At 33.5% G+C, this 26,979-nt stretch overlaps 1 protein-coding gene across 1 annotated transcript; it reads right to left on the minus strand.

The window, feature by feature from the left end:
- Positions 1–292: 292 nt before the first annotated feature.
- LOC123668460 (piggyBac transposable element-derived protein 4-like) lies at positions 293–2,901 on the minus strand. Its single transcript, XM_045602195.1, has 2 exons — positions 1,279–2,901; positions 293–418 (listed from the first exon to the last, which is right to left on the minus strand). Exons 1-2 carry the CDS (start codon positions 2,899–2,901, stop codon positions 293–295), a joined length of 1,749 nt encoding a protein of 582 aa, XP_045458151.1.
- Positions 2,902–26,979: the final 24,078 nt, after the last annotated feature.

Raw genomic sequence — 26,979 nt, forward strand, 5'->3', positions numbered from 1 at the left:
GACTGTTTTGTATTTGGGATCTATTAATTATTGATTTTATGATATTACAACCTTAAAATTTGTACACTTACACGAGGACTTTTTCATTATATTGAATCTTCATCTAGGAATTCTTAATGTTGTGGTATAAACTTAACGAGGCCATTTCTATCACGGCGAGATAGGTCGTGATGTTTTTGATTAAGGCGTACAAATATATTAGACATATGGTAATCTTGCTACATATACCATTGAAATTGGTCACCACCATCTCTGTATAAGGAGTCTGAGAGAATCTTAATGTCATATTTTTTCAGAAACCGCACAACATGCGGTGGCGGCAGTGCGCGGCTGCGTGCACGTGATTAGCACTGGCAGCATGGCAGCTTACCTTCTGTTGCTCCTCCTCTGCCTCGTCCACTGCCACACCAAGACCGTGCTGCAGGATAAACTTGGTAAGTAGTGTTCAAACTACATATATGTGTGAATGATCAGTAATGTTAACACTTTAAACGAGATATTCCCCATGTTTATTTCTGGTCATTTCGAGCATCAGATATTTCATGTCATTAGGGTTTATTGAAGATTAATTCGTAACTGCATAGCTCTTTGTTCATTTTTATACAAAAAGTGAAGTAGACATATTTAAATTACATTAAAAAAAATTAACTAAACTTTTTAATTACAAGTGCAAACGCTGTAACTATACGTGACGTAAGTCTAATATTAAAAATTTACAAAAATATTTACTATCGAACTTACTTTTATTAGAATGTACGTCCCTATACTATAATAACCAATATGTAATATTTAGACGCCAAGGTTATGTATGAATATGTAATAAGTATCGATTTTTTAACCAACCACTACGAGTATCTTAACAGGTTCCCTGTCCCATGAATCATATATGATTCATGGAACATATTTTGTACCAATTTTAGTACGTTCATGAATCACATATGATCAAATATAGAAGCAAATTTGCTTGAATTTTTTTTATGGACGTATCAGTATAAACACGGTATTTGGTATTTGGACGTGTGGGATACATCGTCAAAATTGAAAAAATGAAAAAAACTGTAGTGATTTATCATATATATTTATTTATCAAAGTTATTTTCCAGCCTGAAATTAAACAAATTTGTACGAAATCAGTCTTTATTAGGAACAATATTTATCACGAAGTTACTAAAAAATATAATAAAAAATTGGAAAATAAAACAGCATTTGGCCTCAGTGTGCCTCGTTGAAACATTTCAAACAAAATGTTTTTTTACATTTTACACATTCGGTGTTTACTTGTTTAGCTAGCAAAGGATTTCCTTCAGCCTTTTTGTTAGCATAACAGATGACACAACGCCTCCTTACGAGTTTTCCATCTCGCCTCGGAATCTGGGTTAGAGCGTGTCTTTCTGATGATGTTGAAGGCAGAGTTGATATTCTTGCTGGGTGTTTTTTCATGACCACGTCGCCAAGCCAATGACGTATCATTGCTTCTTGTACATCTAAAACCGAAATTGAAGAACCGGTAGCCTCTTCGAAAATCACTTTGGTATTCACTATTGCTGTTTGAAAAATCAAATCATAAGCTACTTTTTTATACCACGTCATACTTTTTCTTAGAGGGGAATGGTAACAGCTCAGTTGGTCTGCAACATCAATGCCTTTCTTGGCGTCGTTGTAATCCATAACCATGTTTGGTTTTTTTGATTCTCCTCTCCAAGATGTGACATCCGTCATTTCCTTACCATGGCAAGTGGAAATCATCAATACATCACGCTTATCGTGCCACTTCAAAACAGTTACAAAGCTGTCCATTTGCTTAGCAACGGCATCACCTCGTTTTAGTTTTTTCCGAATGATATCTTTAGGCAACTTTACTTTGTTTTTTCGCAAAGTTCCACATAAATCTGTGTGTCTATCCTTTAGGTATCTAGCTAGAGCTATCCCGGTATAGTAGTTGTCGGCAACAATCAATCTACCTTCATTTAGAAGTGGAAGACATAGCCTCACCACAACAGATCCTGGTTTATCCAATCCTTCAATAGCCGATCCAGATCCTGCATGAATAGAATAGGACCATGTATAACTATTAGTAGAACACATTTTGTAAATTTTTATACCATATTTATGCGCTTTGGATGGATTGTAGGTTTTTATTTTGAGTCGTCCTTGGTGTTTTATTTGAGACTCATCAACGACGATAGTATCACTTGGCGTATATAGTTCACGAAATTTTGCTATAATTTTATCTACTAAAGGTTGTATCCGGTACAAAACATCACTATTATCAGGTTGCACGTTTTCGAAATGCCAACAACGTAGTATATTTGTAAAGCGATTATAGGACATTGAAATTTTGTGAATAAAATCACAATAGTACAAGGGATCCATTTTCCAATAGTGTTCGATGGAAGGTTTCTTATCTACCCCCATATAAAGTATGACTGCGAAAAATTTCTTCATTTCTTCAATAGAAACATCAACCCAACGAGACATTCTAGAGAATTGCTTCGTGCGCACCCTCTTCAGCAGTTCAGCGTATGAATTTGTTTTTTCTACCATGCAATGAAAAATTTCATCAGATACGAAATACTCCATAATTTTTTCAATTGCAACTGAACCGTCTTGATTTCTAATAACTAGAGTATTTTGCAAACCAGAAGAACCTATAAAAGTTTCTCTTCCGATGGGCAGAATATATTCCACCCATGTCGGATCTTGATTGGTCTCAGTTTCGAACTCAGTTTCACACACTTGCTGCTCCTCAATTTGGCTATTTTCCTCTTCATCTTCAGATTCATCATACTCTTCTCTTGTAGGTTCATACATGTCGTCACTTCCATCACTGAAATCTTCGTCTTCACTTCCTTCTAAAATACGCCGTATTTCCTCGTCTGTATACAAGCACCCAGAACCCATTTTACACACACACACTTTCCAAATAATATTCTTGAATTTTTGAACAAATAACCAAAATACCCTCGAGTTTTTTATTGAAAATGTCAAAAAAACATCGAAATATACCATTTGTTGTCTCTGGTTTTCTTTTTGCACATATAATTATATGAATCAAATATGATTTATGGGACGTATAACGATCCGATACGTTATGATACGCTCATGAATCATATCAGCGTCATGATTTTTTTTTATTGTTTTAGGGTCGTTTCGTCACTATTACTATTTCATAATAACTTAAGAAGCCCTTAAAAATATCAAAAATTATGTATTTCCAAAAATAACCCGGGACATTTATAGTGCCAAAAACTTGATTGTATGGGGACAGGGAACCTGTTAACAAAAATAAGATAAATCCATCAATATCCCAAATCATTAACGATTCCTCCTTTAACAACGGTAAACGGGAATGTTAATCAACAATCCTAATATTGGAGGCGTTCGCAATACCGCTTGGGATCAATTCACGCGCGGAAGGCATCTAAATTACTACACCTTAACAGATATCTATACAATTTACGATTTATTCAATTATCACCTCTATGTGTATGCTCATAAGAGTGATAATGATTTCCATAGTCTGTCTTACTGGTTCTGTAGTACTAAGCTACGTTAATTAATATTTATAGTGTCGTTAAATATGCCAAGTACCATGTTCTGTGATGCGCTTATAAATTGATTTAGCTTATGTTATGGTATGAAGCCTCAGCTAGTTATTAAGTCAATGGTTTCTATTACTGCAACAGAAACTAATTTGCTTGAGAGACTAAATGCGTACTCTCGGATTTCTATTTCATAAATGATTGACATTCGACTTCGAGATTATTAGTTTTTTTTTCAAACAAACATACGACGCACCCGATTGTAAGCGATTACCGTAGCCTATAGACACCTATAGCTAGAAGCATCGCAAGCGCGTTGCCGATACTTTTTCAAATTCCCCCCCAGGAGCTTCAGTCACTTCCCTCTACTCACACTATTCACGCAACACTTCTTGAAAGCAGTATTATTTAGCACTTTCCCACTCGAAGCACTTTCCCATTCGGGCAGGCCCAGTTTTTTTAAACAGGATATTTTCTGCTGTACCCTACCTCAGATGAAGTTCAACTTCAAAACGAGAAAATCTATTATAATCTGCCTTTTATAAGTGGATAAAGTGAGGAGTAATACAGGCTACTTATAATCAAACAAAGTAATAAATTTGTGACAAAAGGTATTGGAATGAAGAGTCCGAATAAAAGAGTCAAACATGCGGAAAAGAGAGCAGAAGCAAGTGAACTAATATCGTAGTAATGGGATAGAAAACTTCTAAGAAAGGTTACTTTATAAAAGTGCTTACTTATCTTTTCCTGTTCGCTCACTTTAAACATATCTTATATGAAGTTTTCTCAGTTATCATGGATGATATCATTTCCAGCATGACCTGGTTCAATTTCGAGTGACATTTTAAAACTTCGAACCCGTTTCAAAATTATGGCTCAGCTCTGGAGCTACTTCCAAATCTCATTACTCGGGACAGGCAAATTTATCCGGGTTGTGGGATGCTGGCTTACTCTTGCCAGTTCATTTTGGAGGAGTCTATAAGATATGATGTAAAGATTGAAAATTTAGTATTAGTGCTTAAATTCCTTCCACGAAATTGAACTTGACTAAAATTTATTTAGGAAAATATCTTCAGATTCGAAATTTGAAAATTCAATCCAATCCTATACTTTAGATAAAGTTTTAGTTTGTCAAACGACTTCGACGTCGTTGTAATATTTTATGAGAATCGTAAAGAAAAAAAGTAATAAAAAATTGCTATTTCGTTTTGCTTCTATTTAAATGATTACAAATATTAATATAAACCTGAAGCTGAACTATAATTTAGTTCAATACAATATCAATATAGACCACATAATTCGGTGGCAATACAACGTGGCGTGGTATCGGGTGCATCAGTGGGTTAATTTAGTGTTACGAGGCTTATTAATACAGGTCCTTGTCAAGCCACCATGCAACTTAATGCGGACGCCTGGCAACAAGCCAGCGACCGTTGATAGGGAGTGCAACACGGCTTGTGTACTTAAATATCCCAGTTCGTTGTCGATTAGTAAACTAATATTTGCTGCTAATAAGCTCGTATTGACTATTGCGGCTTATTATAATGATAGTGGCGCATTGGATTATTTCACGGTTTGTAGATTTTGTTAACTATCATAATCATTTGGGTTATGCGGATTTCATATTGTTATATATTTTTTAATAGTGCATAACTTGCAGCCGCTTTTAAAGCTTGTTTTATTAAATACTCGTGTTATAAAGGACAGATAAGCGGACGGTGAATTTGAATTTTAAATCAGCCAAGTAAAATGAAATATTCAGAGTTAACAAGTTCTCGCTCAACGTATTACTAGGCAACTATTTATAAACAAACGTATGGTGAAACTGCTTATGTCACTCGATGTACAAAGTTGATAATGTAACACAAATGTAACGAAGCATTAAAATGCAACATACGAAACAGATGTACCTGAATTTAAAGTTTCCGGAAATTACCACTACGACCAAATACATCGGCGTACAAAGTTGTGAGTTGACCGTTTCAGGTTAAAAGTGGTTAAAAGCCATAAAAAGGCGGCGGAGAGATTCCGTGCGAGCGATCAAAGCCCGTCCGTTTTATAATGCCAACAAGTGGCGTAGGTACGCTTTTCAAGCGGGTCGGAGCGAACAAAGCGACTTTTGCTATAACACCATATTCTTCAAGTCTCTACTGTAGGTCAAGCCTTAAATTTTATGCAATTATGAATTTTGATATTCTTTTATATTTTGTATTACATTTATCTTAAAAGTAATACTAAATCCCCCAAAAATATACGTTTTTTAGACTTTAGCTGCTTCCACATAAACAATTTGCATTTTGCTAAGAACATCAGGTGATTTTGGAGATGATGCAATAAATTGAAGGGACCATAAAGAATATTGTTACTGTTTGCATAATTTAGGCATATTTAAACGACTTCATGATTACATCAAGACATTAACTACGCAATAACGACTCGAAGCTTCAGATACACAAAACAGATGGCACTCGAGTGGTTTATGGGTTGAAAAAAATTCTAACTTGAATTACGATTGTGAATGTCTGCTTTTATTACTCCTAAATGCGTTGCGGCAGTCGCTCGATCGTTTTACGACCATCGCGTCGTGTACTAAAAAATTTTACTAATTTTATCGTATACTTTTCGCAAATTTTCAATATCGCACATCCGTTTTATATAAAATAAACTTCGAAATTATTACGCTCATTTAGGAACATGCCATAATATATACTTGATGTTACTTGGAAAAAAATATGTGCCGGCTCAGCTGCCTCTCAGAAAATTTGAAGATATTAAATTTGTTTTTTGTCCTATTTAAGAACGCTGTTTTTCTTATCTCGTTAATCCAAATTAATGAGGTAGAAATTATGTTTGATTAAATAGATAAAGAGAAAAGTCAAATCAGATTCAAAAATTGTTACACATTTTTTCTACCAGACTATTTGAAGGTTATATACTCAGAGTTAATATGCTAGGAAAGTTTGATTACTTTTGGTATTACCCATTTTATAATATTGAAAGATAAATATACTTCTTTGATTAAATTTTAAAAGTATTGATTTACTCACATGAAATAAAATTGTTAAGAGTTTCGCGAAATTTATTTTGCACGTGACATAAGTTCTATTGTATAAATAACGAAACAAATTTTTTTAATCAATAATTGCTTATTCTTACTAGTTTTTTTAATGATCGTGTTGATAAGTTTAGCTGCGGTAGAGCATCATATCGTGCCTTAATCTTACGGAGAAATACAGTCGGGTATTGCTCACAAGTGGCGTTGTGTCCTTATTGTGAAAAGGATAGCCTAAGTTACGAAGTTGCGCTGTATAGGGATATATAATGAGGGTAGAGTCCACAAGTCCATAGGCTACTGTAATTGGTTACCATTTGGTGGATTATAAGCTTATTTGCCAGTCTAGTAGTAAAAAAAGAGTATCCTTGCATCAAGGTTTTTTAAGTAATTAAGAGTTTTTTCTACGAGTTTTTTTTTTTAATATTCATATTTCTACAAAAGGGACAGGAAATATTAGATTTTATTAAAATACTATGAAGGTATTTTTATGATTCACATAATAAGAAACTTTGGGGACGATTTATGGGGAAAGGGGTCGAAAATATTATGATGAAAAGCAAAATGAGCTACTTTCTAGGAAAACTTATTTGAATTAAAATGGACGTATTATTTCATAGCAATCTTTTGAACAAAGTTGTATAGAGGACATCACATGGTCAATTTATTTGATCTAAAATAATCAGCAGATTCAAGTTAGGAAGCTAGAAAATTTCGCTCGTCCCCTATTATTTAGATACAAATAGGTCGTCAAACAAGCGTACAGCTCGCCTGATGGTAAGCGAATAAAGTAGCTTATAGATGTCTGCAACACCAGAAGCACCGCAAATGCGTTGTCCCTCCCCTCCCCGCAGGAGCTGTGGTCACTTTACTCGCCACAGGAAAACAACACTGTTTGAAATTTATTGAGCTGTGATCTTTTGTGAGATCGAGGTACTTCTTCAGTCGGGCTGCTCCAGATTTTGAGCAGGTATTTTTTGCTGTACCCCTAACTCAGTTCTTTTTAACCAAAATGCGTTATCAACAAAGTTTTTAATGACGTTTGTTCCAATCGTTATTGAAGGAATATTATCATTACTCCTTTTTTTTACATAACCATTGATTGCTTACACAAGTAATTGTTCTAGTGTTATCTATCTGTTAAAATGTTCAAAAATGTAACAAATAGTTTAGAATTTAATGGAATTAAAAAGTTTAAAGTGATTTTCTTCGAATTTTATGAATTTCTAAAGATTATTAATAAACACGACACCGCCGCGTCGGCGCAACGGTTACAGCCGGATTACGATTGTGCCTGTTGCGCTGCCGGTTGCGGGTTCGATCCCCGCACATGACAAACATTTGTATTGGCCGTACAGGTGTTTGCCGTGGTCTGGGTGTTTGTGCAGTCCTTGTAGGTCTCCTCACCGTGCCTCGGAGAGCACGTTAAGTCGTCGGTCCCGGTTGTTATCATGTACACCTGATAGCGATCGTTACTCATAGTAGGGAATATATCCGCCAACCCGCATTGGAGCAGCGTGGTGGATTAAGCTCTGATCCTTCTCCTACATAGGGAAAGAGGCCTATGTCCAGTAGTGGGATATTAGAGGCTGAAGCGATTAATAAACAATTTTATAATTATTAACATTCGTTCCTGTGAATTTATTTGTTATATATACAAATTAAAGTAGTAACAGGAAAACGCCTTAAGCACTTGATTAGAACATTGATTACTTCAAAGGAAACGATTCAACCTCTTCCGACCGCTTTCAAGCGCTTTGAATTTCATATCTATCAAGTTGGAATTTATCTTTGAATTACAATGTGATTTTGCTGTATTTGAAATTTTACTCATAAAAGATACTAAATGTAGGCGAGTAGTAACCTCCATGACGTACAAAAATGGTTTTATGCATACGTCGATTATATGAATATAAATTATTGTTTGAATTTAAAAAAAATAAATAATCATTTGTATTTCGTGGTAAACAGAGTTTATATTACTATACGTTTTTTTTTATATACTGAGTATGTTACACTGATTGTCATTCTGTTGGTTTACTTGAATAGAGAAAAAAGAAGAAAAAATATATATACATCGTAGCTCAAGTCTTGTATCATCATTGATGAACAAGTTCCTAAATCATCATCATTATCGCTTAAGCCTATTGCAGTCCACTGTTGGACATAGCCTCCACAAGTTTTGGCGTGAACGTTCCGGTTTTCCGCCATCCTCATCCAGCCTTTACCGGGAATCTTACGTAGATCGTCGGTCCAGCGGGCTGAAGGTCGTCCTACACACATATAAAATGTATAAAATAAATATGTTATACTTATCAAGTATAAAATGAATATCGCAAATAAACTAACAGCATCACATAGTTCTTGGAAACAATCAAGTCAAAAAATGTTATCACTTTTTACTACCACGCTATCTTCGACTATAAATTGATTTGAATAAGCAGTTTTAATTATAAGTATCACTTAACACTTTTTTTTTCACCGGACACGAGCATAACAAGAATAATGATTAAATGGCGTGCTTGTGAGTAATTTTATTACTGTCAAAGTTATACGTCAAACGATTTCGGATCCATAATTTTATCATAGAAGTAATTATCAGATTTTAAATGATTACTATCTTTGGTTAAATAGTTCTGAGGTTTATTGATTTCACGGGTTTTAAATTTAACATTTTGGAGGTTTTTGGTACATAAATGATTTTCTGTTATCCTTGTTTATTACCAAAAAAGTCAGCCTGTCCGTTCAGCCAATTGCAGTCCACTGCTGGACATAGGCCTCCCCAAGTTCGCGCCAAACATCCCGGTTTTCCGCAATCCTCATCCAGGCTACACCGGCAATCTTATGTAGATCATCGGTCCAACAGGCCAGAGGACGTCCTACACTGCGTTTGCCAAGACGTTTACAAAAAAAGGAAAAATAGAAAAAGAAGTGAGAAATAGAGAAATAGCTATAGTGTATTATATAAGTGATTAGCTGTAACCAGGGCATGTTGCTACGCTTTTTTCATTTCATTTAATGGTCGTACCAACTCAGAGACCTTTGTGGACTTGCACAACACTTTGCTGAAGATCATGACATGATCAAATGCTTACGATTCTATAAAGGACATACAGGCAAACATTCATTTATACATAAATAGATATAGTTGATTCGATTATAAAAAAAGTAAATACTACGGGTATCAAATATTAATCATATTTTTCTGAAGTAAATTTGTATACATAATTTGAACTCTGAATTTTTCTAGAATATAAAATCTCAAAATAGTTCAAAGCTAAAGTAGAAGCTATAAACAAAAACTAAAAACAACCCAGCAGAACTCGACAACTTTCAATTTAACTTTTTTAAACCAAAACACAATCATGCTGATCAAATAACACAAACATGCAAACTCTATATCAGCGATTTAAAAGAAAGAATAACACAAAAAGCTGATTACCGAGTTGAAAACTAACCGCGTTTCCAATCTCAGTGAACACGTCCCGACGGTAAATTCAAAGCAAGTAACTGTTAAATAAAGAAGTATCGTTTGTTGTGCATCCGATAGAAACTCGTTAGAAAACGCGATTTACTTTTAATTAAGTACCATTTAATGACCAATAAAACACTAATACGGATTTAATTGCTAATTGTTAACGTTTCCTCCTTGAACACGTTAAGGGTTAATCCTCACAATAATCCGAAGAGGTCGATAAGAGGTCGACCCAAGGTCACACAGTATAAGACAGTATTTAATGGATCTTTGTTATAAATATTTTATGCATATTAAATTTTGTATTTTATGAATAGTTTAAGTTTTTAATACATTTTAACTGAGGTAGGGCACAGCAGGAATTTCCTGCTCAAAATAAATCGTACCTCGACCTTACGGAAGGTCACAGCTAAATAATACTGCTTTCAAGCAGTATTGTGTTCCTGTTGGTAAGTAAGGTGACCAGAGCTACTGGGGTATTGGGGGTAGAGTCGGCAACGCTCTTGCGATGCTTCTAGTGTTGCAAACGTCAACAAGCTACGCTAATCGCTTACGTGAGCCGTACGCCTGTTTGCCCACTTATGACTTATATATAAAAAAATAAGAAAAAAATACACGCGGGGTCCATCCTAAGCAGTTTTTACATTAAATCGCATTAATACCGATAAAGATCGCTTAATCGACTTCGCAGCTATCAATCGTGGTCGAAAGTAGGTCGGAGTGACCCAATATCTTTAAGTGCCTTCGATTCAATAGCGCTTGTTACAATTAAGTTACTCGGGTTGTGGTCGCTAAGTGAAATTATAAATAGCGCATTCTTAGTGGTCAAATTACGATCAAATTTAGCGTCATTTTTTTAGGTACGCCATGGTCGGCAAATAAGCGTATGGTCGACTGGAAAGTATCTCAAGCGAGTTGCCGACCCAACCCCTACCCCTTTCCAGGACTTTTTCCAGGAACACTACATTACTTGAAACCATTATTATTTAGTACCAGTATTATTATTGGTCAAGGTTACTGATTTAACATAAAATATTTTTAAAAGACTTATCATTTTCATTTATTTAAAAGTAACTACATAAGTAACTTCAACCTTATAATATTCGTGTAGCAACTGTTTTCTTATACTATAATTATAAAAAAAAAAGTATGTTAAATTCATTATAATGTCAACGAAGTTTAAAAATATTATGTACAGAAATGAAACATTTAAATAAAACTGAATAATTAATGGCTTGATAATGAACGTTTTAATGTTAGTTTACCAGATAGTAAATGTTAATTATTATTAAAATTAGTTTTTGGTGAAATATTTACAAATAACGCTAAACGGCGCACGTAAGCTTGAGTCTTGATATAATATTAATCATATTAAGCCTAATTAAATATTACTTTTATTTTTAAATAGAAATGTAATTTTTGTTGTGTATATGTATATTTATCGTCATATTTCCCTTAGTTTACCCCCTTAGTCCCCGCCCCCCTTATATGTTAGGGGTATAAAAAGTAAATTTTGGGCGATTCTCAGACCTACCCGATATGCACAATTTTTTTTATAAAACTCGGTCCAGCCGTTTCGGAGGAGTATGGTAATTAACATTGTGACACGAGAATTTTATATATAAGATAATGGAATCAGCGTGGCAAGTAATTATATTGTACAAGTTCAAATTATATTTGTCTATCAATATACAAAGTAATAATTTTATAATCAATATACAAAGTAGATAATAATATATAATATGGTACTTGACTTAGGTATGGAATAAAACCTTGAATAAGTAATTTACATCAGGCTAAATTACTATTTGGTTGAATGAATAAAATAATAAATAAACCAATTTCATGGCTCTAAAAATATTACCACTTTCCTAACATATTCTTATATTATAGAAAATATATTTTCAACTATAACAATTTACTTCATTTCGTCAAAGATTGCGAACCGTCCAAATATTGAATTAGTCTACATCAGCTGATTCTGAGTTATATGATCTTTCATCTCGCACCCAATTCTCATCGCTAGCGAAATTTTCATTCAACACATGTTGAGTGCCTAGTGTCGAGCGGGATCGATCGGAAATGACCCGGGGGACGGTTTCGATGATGTCACAAAACATTTCTATATTGCATTCCAAAGAAATTCCTCTTAAAATTCTTTAAGATCAAACAAGAAATTGGTGACATACCTGATTCATCTCTGATATTTGATTACGTTTGTATCAAAGAAAATCACAGGCGTCGGGGAGTTGGGCATGTATGAAATTTAAATGTCGATCTGTATAAAAAATACCTGTAGATGGTACAAAAAAATAGATTAGATATGAAATTTTGTTTGTGTGTTATTCTTTTAACCTTGTGCAACTGACGTGACGCCGCTTACCAAACCAACTGTCATAAATTCTAGGCATTTTTGGTGTTTAGAGGTATCGGTGTCTCAGAGAGATACAGCGATAAATAGTGGGTTTTAATAGACCAAATTAACAAAACCATGTAAATTCCCTACTGTATGTGGTACGTAGTCTGAGTATATCATCTATACTTGCTCACTGTCCATTAGACATAACCTCATAGTTCTAAATAAAGCCTTAAAGTTATCTGATGTTTATAATTCGCAAAGATTCAAATGTAAAAGTTGTTTCGGCTGATGAAAAAAATCAGTATCCCAACACACTATTCTCCGGCTTTCGAAACCAATCGAAGGCAGTAACCGAAGCACCCCACGTTGATATGACGAGTTTATAATAATCCACTACCAAGATCAATCAATCAATCAATATTTGTGAGACCACCAGGAACAAAATTCTGCAGCATTTGTTCCAGCAGACTATAAAGTCATATACGAATCTCCTTCTGCGCATGTGAATAGACAATTTTCCTTTGGTGCTCCACGCAATTCTGCGAAGACTGTAAAACTTGGCCTATTAAAAATGTGAAACTTGAGACTGAATTGAAGCCGACTGTAGGCCTCTCCACGTTTGCGCCAGACATCCCGGTTTTTGCAATCCTCATCCAGCCTACACCGGCAATCTTACGTAGATCGTCAGTCCAACGGGTCGGAGGGCAATTATATAAATACAATTCCTATATTATGTAATAATTGAAATAATATAAGAAAATGTCAAGTTTTCGTTTGAATGGAAAAAAATAGCTGCCGTTATTTTTTTCGGTCATTTTTTTTTTGTCTAATCAATGCGCGTGTAACCGGCACATCTAGATTTATATAAAATTAGAAGACAGTTAAAATACATATTTGATGAAATTTGATTATATTTCTTGTCAACACTATTTTGTCATTGACAGGACTTCTCGAGTAATTATTTGGGTTGTCTGGAAGAAATGGCAAAATAGCCATAAGTCCGCCCATTGTACTTCACAGTCTGTAAATGTTTTTAAATGTGTTTATTGTTTAAAATGTAGTTGTGGTATACAATAAAGTATAAATAAATAAATAAATAATATTTATTCATACACGTTTCAGTACAATGATATAATATGTATATGCCATTACAGTATAATGGTATAATGATGAGAGCATCAGTCCTTTCATTACTAGAATTTTTATTACATTTTTTGTAATTATAAAAATTATCTTAATTAAATAAAATTATTTACGAGTGTGAACGACATTGGTGGCATTTCAAAGCAATTTTGACATGTATCATTGTAAGGCCACACAGACTTTGTGACATAAAACTTGGATCGGACCTAACACAAAAGAGCCGCATTCGTTCGACAAACAAACACACACAGAAACTTGGCAGACTATTAAGATCACACGAATATTTTTAAATTGGAGTTCATTCGGCAAAGTGAGGGTTGTAAGAACAGGTCGGTTGGAATCAAACCATGGACTTGGAACGGAGCCAGCACGTGATGAATAATATATACGACATTTATCTTACCGAGTCAAGATGTCTTTTGAATATTTATTTTTCTTTGGATTTATTAATAGTTGTGTTTGCTCGCAAAGGGAAAAAAAACCGACTTCCATTGACATTGAAAAGTAATAGAAAGTGGGTAGTAAAAAAATAGCCAATAAAATACGCTAAATTCGGGATAATTCAAATCCTCATGACAACGACCATGGTCTCGAGAAAAAGGACATCCTCTACTATACTTGAATGTGTTTCTTTCTTTAGCGTGACGCATTTTCGTTTCATGGAATTTCAAATCACAGCGATTCACAAGAAGTTTGATTCTAAAGCTTTTGCCAAAAACGAGTAAATAGATGCCTAAAGCCTGTGATGTTCATATGTCAAAGTAAGTAAGCATACTGCACTTCTATGTATGTGTCGCGTAACCTTCATATAAACATAATGAATAAGTACCAACAGAATAGCCTGCTTGAAGAAAATTAAGTCCTAGTAATTTCAATAAATTGCCTATTATAGAAATTAAGTCAAGGCACGATACACGCGACGTTGTATTGAAACAATTACATTTAATATTTTGTGTAACACATTTCGATTAAACTAAATCGCTTCAATAAATCATTATAAACTGCCAGAACTTAGGACATCTTTTCTTGATATTGCTCTGTTTAGTTGTTCATGCTTGTATTATGTAGATCGACCCAAATACTTGTATGGGCTCTGTGTACATCCAAAGTGGTTTGAATATATTCTCGATCTGACACAGGGTCTAATATAGTATTACCCTAGAAATTTAAACCGATAAATGATATTCGATATCTATAGATTCAATTTTTTTATTCAATTACGTAAGCAAAAAATCGTACGGCTCACCTGATGCTAAGCGATTACCGTAGCTTATAGACTGCAATACCAGACGCATCACGAGCACGTCGCCGACCCTACCCCCATCCTCCTCAGGAGTTCTGGTTAATTTACTCACCTCAGGACCACAAGACTGCCTTAAAGCGGTATGATTTAGCTGCGACCTTCTGTAAACTCCAGTTACTTCCCCGGTCAGGCTGCTCCAGATTTTGAGCAGGATATGTCCTCCTATTTAATTTATATTTATATATCTTTTTATTAATTTTTTTTTCTAATCTTAGTATTAATAAGTACATATATTATATAGATAAATTTTTATCTGACAGTTAAAGTATAGCTTAATAATAAAAAAGAATAGTGCATCACAAACTTACCTATGTCGTATACCGTTACAAGATATGTGATTATATTAGAAACCTTACTGTGAGAAAAATTTAGGTCGTAAGTAAATATATACATATAGATATATATTTAATTTCACACCTTTCAATTCCATAAACTTATGATCGAGTAACGAGCGCGATTATGTTCGAATGTAAAATAATATTCTAATTAAAATATAATATATTTATGTACTCATGATCTCAAATAAATATAATTCGGGTTATGGAGCTTAATAATCATTAAAACCTTATTAAGTCTGTAAATCGCGAACAATAATCGCCCGATCACTCAAAATGAGCTTTGTTTTAATCGACAATTTTGTAATGTTAATTACGCAATACGATATTGTAGACCGTTTACACGATATCCGTGCGATATTTAGTGATTTTTTTATTCAAACGATAAATTGTAAATAATGCTATTTTTACACGAAATAATCTTTATTTAATTTAATGTTTTGCGTTTGGTAATAATATGTTGCTGAATATTTTATTTTAATTATGAAACTGGTCTTAACAAGGTTACGCATGTTTGCTCATTTACATAACTAACGAAGTAACTAAGTTGCGAACATATTTACTAAATAAAAAAAATGTTTGTGTCAGATTAGTCAATGTAGCTAAAGTTATAAAATTCTAAAATTAAAATATAAATCAACGTATCTGTGAAGCAAGAAGGTTCTCGAATGGAGGCCATGGCTCAGCAAATGTAATGTTGGACGCCCAGAAGGACGGTAGCTGGTAGTCATTGAATTGCTAAAGCGGGTGATCGGGTCTTCTGCCATACCCTAGGGGAGGCTTACATCCAGCAGTGGACTATAATAGGCTTATGATGATGATGATGGTGATGACCCGAATAGGTACAACTATTATTTCTTACTTTAAACAGCTGTAAGCGCATCAAAATGTCACTGACATGTATCAATAAGCATCAGCGTCACTGATCGTCAGCGTCACGGAGCGTCATCGTCAGTTTTTTCACACACTTTCATTCCGCATACTTTTTTTCATATTACGGGTTTCTTAAGAAGTACACTCAGAAAATTTATAAGATTATTTATCAAAACACTGGGACGAATCTTTTGATATGTTCCGAGATTTTTCACAGGAAGGTCCTCCCACTGCCCTCATAGAATCCTTTCATATCCCAGGATAAAGGTATTCCGGAGTGAGTTGTTAACCCGGGAAATAAGTTATCACGTTACTAAATCCACCCAGTGATGTGTTTTTGCACAAAGAAATAGACTAAAAAAGATAATTTATTATGAAAAATTTGTTATTTGTGAATTAAAAAAAAAATGAGTCCTTTGAAATGAATGATGTGCCTTTATTATATATATTTATTATTTTATTTTAATACCTTATAGCACACAAAATACATTAATACAACATTTTACAATATAAAAAATAAATCACTAAAAGCGATTTCTTACGGGCAACTATGAATAGAGGGAATTTTTTAACTAGCGATAAAGGAGTTGGTACATTGAGTATTACTAGTAAGGAAAATGTTAAAAAATGTCATAACATAAATTTTACTTAATTCTATTTCGATTTTTAAACGACTTCAAAAAAGGTTCTATATTCAACTAGTATTTTTTATATAACTGTTTTTACGTATGTTACGTCACAACTGTTTACTGGGTCTACAAATATGATTGATTCTTTTTTTAAATGATAGGTGGTAGTGGTGGCTTGTAATGAAAAAAAAAACGTAAAAAAATTAAAAGAAAAAGTTTATCGCGTACGATACAATGTAAACAGCTTCTCAATTTTAAGCTACGAACATCGTAATCCATAATTACAGTTCCTTAAACGATTAAAATAAAAGTCTAATCGAGAACTGTTACACGGTTCAACTCCTATAATTTTCGGGGACGTAATGTCGAAGTTATAACGTTTTAGCGATCGTTACTAATAGAGCTTGTTGTATAATTTTGTCGTAGAGCCGATCAAAATTTTTAAAGTAAGTAATAATAAACATTACATGTAATCGATTTTTTGTCAGTTATATTACGGTATCCAATATTCTGAATACATAAGTAATAAATTGTGAGCATGCATCTACATTAGATGTTTGTCTTACCCTGAGCGTTAGAATCAGATCTGATTGGTATTCGTTAAGGTTTTACTCATATTTACTATTGTAATAGATAATTCATATACATTCTTAGATCATACATTCTTAGATCAAAGAAACGTTGGCGCAACGGTCACAGCGCTGGCTTATGGGTTCGATCCTTACACAAGAAAAACATTTGTATTAGCCATACAAATATTTGCCGTGGATTGGGTGTTTGTGCACTCCTTGTGGATCTCCCCACCGTGCCTCGGAGAGCACGTCAAGCCGTCGGTCCCGGTTGTTATCATGTACACCTGTTAGCGATCGTTACTCATAGTATGAAATATATCCGCCAACCCGCATTGGAGCAGCATGGTCGATTAAGCTCTGATCCTTCTTCTACATGGGCAAAGGGGCCTATGCTCTGCAGAGGGATATTACAGGCTGAAGCGTAAATAGATTTAACTGTACTCATGTCAATAAATTTAAAATTTTACGTAACTTAAATAGTTCCTAGAGTTAAGTTATATTAATAAAATCGAACTAAACAAAAATAATATTTTCAATAAAATAACATAAGTTAAACTCAACTATAACATTTTAAAATAATTTTATAAAAATAGTAAAAACGATATATTTATACGAAATGTATTAAAACGGAGATCGTTAAATAGATTTGTGAGTCTGAAATATGAAAACGTTTACAGTGAAAAGGACAAAGGGCGTGAAGTACGGCCGCATTAAAAATCTACTCGTGAAATGCAAAATACAATATCCTGGAGGCAATCATTTCAGCTTTTATTCGGATATACAAAGATTGAAAAACAACAGTGACAAAAGCTTGTACTGGACAGAGTTCAGGGCTAGCAGCAGTGACGGTTTTGAACAATGATTAAATAATATAACATCACAGATTGTAACGTTACGAATACCACAATATGTGCAAAATTTGTTTAAAAAAGGCATGATGACGTCTTGCAGGTCATTTTATTGTACTAGCTGTGCCACGTGGTTCAACAGGCGTAAGTTTGAGAAAAATTTAAGCCTTTCTCGGTTAATGGACTTTTTAACACAAAAATACTCGTTTTTTTTTTTGATACGCACCAGTAATTTTTAAGATTAGCGCGTTTAAACAAACAAACATCTTTTCAGATTTATTATATTAATATAAATATAGTGCTCATAGTTGAGTACTAATGTAACACAGAGGTGTAGAGCTCTATAGCGGTCAAGCAACGCAATACTTTACTGGTAGAGTCACAGAAGTGTTTGACAACCCTAAAAGGGTGGATACAGTACTTGCTTTTACGACGCCCAGTATATTTAATGCGGCCATATTTTCTGTTTCAAATGAAACCGTTCCGATTTAAAATATTAAAAAAAATTAGAGAGGTGAAATTTTTTCGGTTATTAACGAATAAATTTGGTATAAAATTTTATTTATTTCACAATTTAACTGTGTTATTTGAATTTTTATATTAAATTTTGAGATAAAAACCACCGCGTTGACTGACCACCATGTTATCAAAATGACTGATTTACTGCAGTCATTTATTGCAGTTGGTAGTTAAGTAGTAAAACTTGGATCTTAAATAAATATTTTTGTAACGGTATTTTGTTTAACAGTTAATCATCATGACCACTCATTTTCAATTGTAACATTTGAATGAAACAATAAATCAAAATATTGACACAACACACAACAAGACTCGAGTAACACAACACAGTGAACACAACATGTGTCACGCGTCATGTACATGGTGTCATAAAAATAGTTTCCATGAGTTGTAAATATTTTGCAGCATTATTACATTTTTTTTTATCTATACTAATATTAGAAAGTTGAAAATTTAGTTTGCTTGTTTAAACTCGCTTATTTAATTTCGGGTCCGAATTGAAAGTCTTTTTGTATTGGATAGGCAATTTTCGAGAGGGTATTTCAATTTAATCTAAAAAATATTTTACTGAAATCTCATTCACACCAGTAAGACATTAGAAGTCTAAGCGAGTTATCGTCTATAAATATATGACCATGTCTTCAATAAAATATTATTTAGTATTGTAGCTAACCATTAATAAATAATTCTTTCGTTATTTCTCTTCCTCTCATTCAGTCTTCTATCTCTTTCTCTTCTTACCAACAATTTAAATCTCTTATTAATTTATTTGTACTGTGTGCCTACGGTACTAAAGAATATAGCCACTCCCTCTTTTCCCGTGGGTGTCCTAAGAGGCGACTAAGGGATAACACAGTTCCGCTACCACCTTGGAACTTAAACAGCCGACCAGTGGCGGGATGACCATCCAACTGATGGCTTTGAAATACACAGGTCAAAGAAGAGCAGCAGCGTCTTCGGTGCGACAAAGCCAGTACTGCGGTCACCAACCCGCCTGCCCAGCGTGGTGACTATGGGCAAAACACATGAGTTCACGTTATTTTTGGCGTAAACTTGTGGAGGCCTATGTCCAGCAGTTGACTGTATAGGCTGTAATGATGGTGATACAAATATTACATACATTTTATACTTAACTGTACATCACAAATACATTACAAACAAAGCTTAAAGATGCAATGAGCGGACTTACCGCTAATTAGCCATTTCTTCCAGACAAACCAATTTCTTCTTTGATTTCCCAAAACATTTTATTTTTGCAACAGAACAGCCCTATTTCTGAGCGGAAGACCGTCGCGTAACGGAATTGCATTTTGATTATACTCGCTGTTACACACGGATGGACACAATTATTTGATATTATTACTTTTATCACCATCCAAATGGAATTTTATAACATTTCTGTTTCTTTCTGAAATCGTATTACATTACCTTTGGTCTTACGCTTCGTAACATCACAGTAATATTTGAAATTATCAAATTTTACTTTTTTTTATCTCATGATAACTGCTTTTCTCATTTCGTTATTACTTATGGATGGATGATTTTGTTTCGGTATTTTGTGGTTGTTAAATAAAATTTTGTTTATTTTTTTATTGGGTATAATTTTGTTCGTCTTTTTTAAATTAAATTTAAGGAATTGCTTCGTGCTTTTACGTTTTGAAAGTACATTTTAACGTTGCTATTCATTGAAACCAACAATTAAGAAGATCAAACAATGATTGTCAATATTGAAACGATTGTAGCAAAACACTTATTTAGACTTTAACATGGAACACATGGAAGCCGTGATGCGCAATTTAATATTAATTGCAATAGTTTACAACTAATAATTTAACTTTACAGCCTTTTAAATGAGTATCAAGCTCAAAGTTCTAAATAAGAATCATACTATGACACTTGGAAATAATATCGTTGTATAATATCTGGTCAAGATTTATTATTATTATTTGGTTAAAATTTTTAAAAGCAATAAAAATGTTATATACGTTAATAAGAAGTTTTTTTTTTTATATCACTAGGCCGGCAAACAAGCGTACGGCTCACCTTATGGTAAGAGATTACCGTAGCTTATAGACGCCTGCAACACCAGAGGCATCGCAAGCGCGTTGCTGACCTAATCCCCAATCCGCCCCAGGAGCTCTGGTCACCTTACTCACCGACAAGAACATAATACTGCTTGAAAACAGTATTATTTAGCTGTGATCTTCTGTAAGGTCGAGGTACTACTCCAGTCCGGCTGCTCCATATTTTGAGCAGGAAATTCTTGCTGTGCCCTACCTCAGTCAAAAATGACAAAAAAAATAAAACTATGACATCCATTTAAAAAATTCAAAGAAATATTAACTGTGAATACCGACAGATCAGTTAGATATCGTGTTGCTGTGTGAGATCATGTAAAAAGTGTATTGAGATTCTCAAAAAAAATACACTACTTTTGTGAACACCTGTAAAGATATTTCAAACGTTTATGATAATAAATCAACGGGGAAGTCGTAACAATCGTCTCGTATCAAATCTGTGCTGTTACAGTCTTTGCTCATTTCTATTCATGCCCTCCGATCTAATCCCCATCGTTCGCCACCAACGGATTATTTATTTATCTGTGTCCGCTTTCTTCATAAACTATTATCAGGCGTACATAAAATTTTATATTTTATATCACTATAAACTTATGTCGAACCTCCATTGTAAGTTTTACGTAGAGATCGTGGAATGTTTTAAAAACATTAAAAAAATGATAAACCTCATTATAGTTTTGACTATTAATATAGCTCTAGTTTTAAATGGTGTTGAAAAAGATAGCTTTTATTTTATCCGAAAAAAATCGTATCAGTTTAAAATCCATTTTCTAAAATAAAGTATAACAGCAAACGTGAATAAAACTGGAAATATATCCAAATTTAAATCCCACAAGGGAGCAAAAGCAATGCAGGAACATTTTAGAATTCAAACGGAGTGTCGCGGTCGGATTTTTGTAAGGTCGTGTTATTTTTGGTGCTAATGCACTTGCTGCGGGCGCAGTCGACTCATGTGTCACGTACGACGTGTATGGCGGATTTGAAAAATAAGAACTGAGCAAAATCACAACAGCTTTCTGTCAAAGAACGTTGTGGACTTAAGTATTTTTTTTTTAATTATAGGGTTTTAAAAGTTCAGAGTTTATTTAAATATGGAACTGTTCAGTTCGTCATGTGTTTTTGTATAATTTTTTTTTTTAAATTATAGGGTTTTACAAGTTCAGAGTTTATTTAAATATGGAACTGTTCAGTTCCTCATGTGTTTTTATATAATTTTTTTTTAAATTATAGGGTTTTACAAGTTCAGAGTTTATTTAAATATGGAACTGTTCAGTTCCTCATGTGTTTTTATATAATTTTTTTTTAAATTATAGGGTTTTACAAGTTCAGAGTTTATTTAAATATGGAACTGTTCAGTTCCTCATGTGTTTTTATATAATTTTTTTTTAAATTATAGGGTTTTACAAGTTCAGAGTTTATTTAAATATGGAACTGTTCAGTTCCTCATGTGTTTTTATATAATTTTTTTTTAAATTATAGGGTTTTACAAGTTCAGAGTTTATTTAAATATGGAACTGTTCAGTTCCTCATGTGTTTTTATATAATTTTTTTTTAAATTATAGGGTTTTACAAGTTCAGAGTTTATTTAAATATGGAACTGTTCAGTTCGTCATGTGTTTTTATATAATTTTAAAGCTATATTAAATAAATATGCTAAATAAAATAAATAAATAAATAAAAGAGAGTACGGAAAGTCTTCGTTCCTGGTTCTTGGTCAACTGGAGTAAAACTTCTTTAGCTCCATCTATATGTATATGACAAACATTTGTATTGGCCATACAGGTGTTTGCCGTGGTGTGGGTGTTTATGTAGTCCTAGTGGGTCTCCCCACCATGCCTCGGAGAGCACGTTAAGCCGTCGGTCCCGGTTGTTATCGTGTACACCTGATAGCGATCGTTACTCATAGTAGGGAATTATCCACCAACCCGCATTGGAGCAGCGTGGTGGGTTAAGCTCTGATCGTTCCTACATGGGGAAAGAGGTCTATGCCCAGTAGTGGGATATTACAGGCTGAAGCGATATGTATATGAGTATGTGTATATGAGAGAAAAAAAACGTGTGCTCGCACTATTCTCTCTTGTTCCTACAGCAATGTCTGAAACGTAACTCTCTTTTTATATTTCTCTCAACTTCCATTCACTTCACCCGATGACACTTTTCGTAACGCTCTTGTCACGCATTCACCCGCTTACTACCTAATCCAAGCCAACGTAAAGAAGGTTGACTGTAAAACACATAAAAAAATTCTAAAGTAAATGTTATGATAGAAAAATAATAATACAAAATATATAACTCCTACTATAACTTTATAAATATATAATTCTACTTAATGCTAACAAATTAAATGCTACATAAATTCTGTTTCAGTTACGCTCTACGATTATACTCCAACCATATGTTGATTTGCTTTCGACAAATTGAATGTGTACTTAGCGTTGCATCAAAACGCTGTACACTGAGAGTATATCCCATTTGACAGCAATATATCATTACAATAGAATTCAGTACGCAACGGTAATACGTGTTCAGTGTAGGTATTAGTAAATTTGACTAAGCTGTCTAATGGCGTGGATGCCATACGTATTGGTCTAAGCTGTGTGCATTAGCAGCTACTTTTTTATTTATTGAAAAAAATAATAATAATAAAATGATTAAAAAAACTACACATAACTATTTATTAATGAATTAATTAATTATAAATAAGAAAATGGTTAGTGGATGGACAAAAGCTCAGGAGAGCTGCATAACGTTCCAATTTTCTTATTAGTAACTAGCGACCCAGCCCGGCTTCGCACGGGTGCAATGCTTTTACTAAATATCCCACAGAATGTCTTTATTTATGGTGTGAAGCTAACTTATAGCATGGTTATTAACATAATAACAACAACATTCAAATATGCGTCGTTAGATTACACGTTGTTACAGAGCGCATTGAAGAAATAAACGTTCACTGCTCGTTCTCCGTAGGTGATAGCGCGATAATATGTAGCCTATATGTTGACCCGACTTCTTAATAATATTCGTGCCAAATTTGAAGCAAATCCATGCGGTACTTTTTGAGTTTATCCCGGACATACATACAGACAAACAGACAAAAATTCTAAAAACTATATTTTTGGCTTCGCACACCCCAAGTATTCTTTAAAAAGATATTTAATGTACAGTTTTGACTTTCCTACCATTTTATTATATGTATAGATAATTAAATTCAGTATGATTCAAATAATTCAGTAAGACTTAAGCTGTTACAATTAAGTTTTGCAGATTAATAAATAATAAAATAAAGTTTAAAGTGCTGATGAAATTGATCATCTAACACCGAATTCCCCGAGCCCTAATACATCGTTAATCAAGCAGTAAATCGTGACATAATTACAGCTATAAACCATTGCTATCTCAACTACTGGTTATTGTAATCAGCGGCTATCGTAGGTGTATTGTAATAATATAAATAAAATTGAAAAAAATCTATGTTTTTATTTTAAAATTAATTGATTGTGAAAGTTACTGAATGACTTCGAAAAAATGATGAGGTTTTAAATTCGTCTGTATTATTCTCAAAAGATTTATATGAGAGTATCAATTTTATTAATTATTTTTTTAATCGATAGATGGTTATTGTTGATGGTAAGATAACAAATATACACTTTATTTTACACCAAAACAGAAATAATACAGAATAAATGTAAGGTACAAAGGGCGGCCTTATCGCTGAAAAGCGATCTCTTCCAGGCAACCTAGGGGCAGAGGAGATGGTATTGTGTCGGTGTACGTGTACAAATTGTAGACCCCGCAAACGAAGGTGTACAAATTGTGACATAAACGTGTGAATATATTTACTTAAACACATATACATATAAAGTACCTAAGTAAGAAGCTACCACCGATATGGGATTCATTTTCAACGTTGCGTTATTAGTAATAATACTTATTTATAAGCAATATCTTAATATATTTTTATTAGTATTAAATTGACATTTGAATTGATAAAATTATAAGAATTGGTAATATTATTATTTAATATATTATATCAAATAAATAATGTTAAATTATTATCCTAATGATACTGTTGCTCGCAAAGAAAGCCGACTTCAATATATATATTTATAATAATAACAATATAATATACTACAACAATATAATAGAATACAAAGTAGGTCGACGAATAAATAGTCAAGTAAATACGAAAAGTATTTGTCAGGTCTCGATTAAATTTAAATGTGGCAACATGGCAAATACCACCTTTCGATTCATCACATCACAGAAAGAAAATAATCATCGAAATCGGGCCACCCAGTAAAAAGTTCTAACATACATAAAAAAAATACTGTCGAATTGAGAACCCCTCCTTTTTTGAAAGTCGGCTAAATGTTTCACAGACTGCGCAGTGGAATATTTAAAAGTGTAACAAATTTAGGTTCAAAATTAACGTTTGAATAAATCCAAAATGTTATTCACGATCTCTGATAATTTTGAATTCACTAGATGTCATGACATAATACATTTGTCATAATATACTTATTATTTCTCGAGTAATATTCAAGGCTGTAATTGTATGCGTGATCGATTCTAGGCGTGGCATAATATTAAATTACATAGTTTACTCTCTGAACGTAACAACTATTAGGAAGTTTTGATTATGAATAATTCAAACATATGTACTATTACCATTTATATGTTTGTCTAGCGTACCGCGTAGCTTGTAAAATATTACTTGCACTGCAATTTTTATTATCTTATGAGTTAGACTAATTATTATTATTAATCATTAAGCCGTATGCATAATAATAGTCTACTTTTTCTTTTACTTAAAAAATATAATAATATTCAGAAATAATATCATCATTCATCATTACAGCCTATACAGTCCATTGCTGGACATAGGCCTCCACAAGTATACGCCAAAAATAACGTGAACTCATGTATTTTGCCCATAGTCACCACGCTGGGCAGGCGGGTTGGTGACCGCAGGGCTGGCTTTGTCGCACCGAAGACGCTGCTGCCCGTCTTCGGCCTGTGTATTTCAAAGCCAGCAGTTGGATGATTATCTCGCCACCGGTCGGCTTTTTAAGTTCCACGGTGGTAGCGGAACCGTGCCATCCCTTAGTCGCCTATTACAACACCCACGGGAAGAGAGGGGCTGGTTATATTCTTTAGTACCGTAGCTACACAGTACAGAAATAATATACTAATACCTAACTGTTAATGAGTTAATTAATTACAAAAAAAAAGTTTTGTGAAACAACTAAAGCTCAACTGCATTTAATTCCAAGTTTATTATTAACAATAATTAAATTCAGTGATATTCAAATTATTCAGTAACTTGTACGCTTAGGCTATTACAAGTTATGCAGATTAATAAATAATAAAATAAAGTTTAAAGTGCTGATGGAATTTATCATCTAACACCGAATTCCCCGAGCCCTAATACATCGTCAATCGAGCAATAAATCGTGACATAATTACAGCTTTGAACCATTGCTATCTTATTTATATTTTTTTATTATTTTTTAATTTTTAATATTAGTAGAAGTATATTCTGATAAGAGAATAAATTTTGGTAGTTATAGGGTGATAACTTTTTAAAAAACAATTTATAATATTGAACAAAGTTGTGCAAAATGGTTTTGCCACAGTTTAATAGACTCCAAATACCCTTAATGATGACAGCATTAATATTCAATATTAATATTCAATACAATCGTTTGTTCCTTGACCATTTATTGGTCGATAAATTTTGGCTCAAGCATCAGCCGCAGCAGTGGACTATTACCGTCTATAATCTATAATTTTGGCCGGTGTAAGCGTAGTTTCAGCCATCACTTAGAGCCAATACAGCCTGTGGCTGGTAGTGTAATCTTGGCGAGCCTGAAGCGTTAGATGTGGATTTGGTAGACCTAAAATTAAATCCATATACTATGTATAATCTAGGTTATAAGGAACTATTACTGGGTCGAAGCTTAACATGCTCTTCAATTAAGACAACAGTGGGCCTAAGTCAAAGGGCTTCCATTTGATTTCATTGACACATAGTCTTCTGGTTTCAATGTCGAGGAAAATTTTGCAAATTTTCAAGTTCTTAGTGCAAAATTCCTCTTACTGTTTGGATAATTTGTTACAATTATTCACATGCTAAAATGATATCGTCTGAATATTTTTGGTCCAACGTTGCCAAAATTTGAATGACCGTCACAAACTTTTGATTTAGAAATCCATGATCTATGATGATTTGATTTATAAATTACAAGAGT

Source organism: Melitaea cinxia, chromosome 3, assembly GCF_905220565.1.
Source record: "Melitaea cinxia chromosome 3, ilMelCinx1.1, whole genome shotgun sequence".
NCBI classification, from domain to species: Eukaryota; Metazoa; Arthropoda; class Insecta; order Lepidoptera; family Nymphalidae; genus Melitaea; species Melitaea cinxia.

Bases quoted from the DNA above. Each gene is read 5' to 3' on its own strand.
- LOC123668460 (XM_045602195.1), bottom strand. From the start codon at position 2,901: ATGGGTTCTGGGTGCTTGTATACAGACGAGGAAATACGGCGTATTTTA. The intron at 419-1,278 runs GTAAACACCGAA...TTTATCCTGCAG, and splicing joins ATCCTTTGCTAGCTAAACAA to CACGGTCTTGGTGTGGCAGT.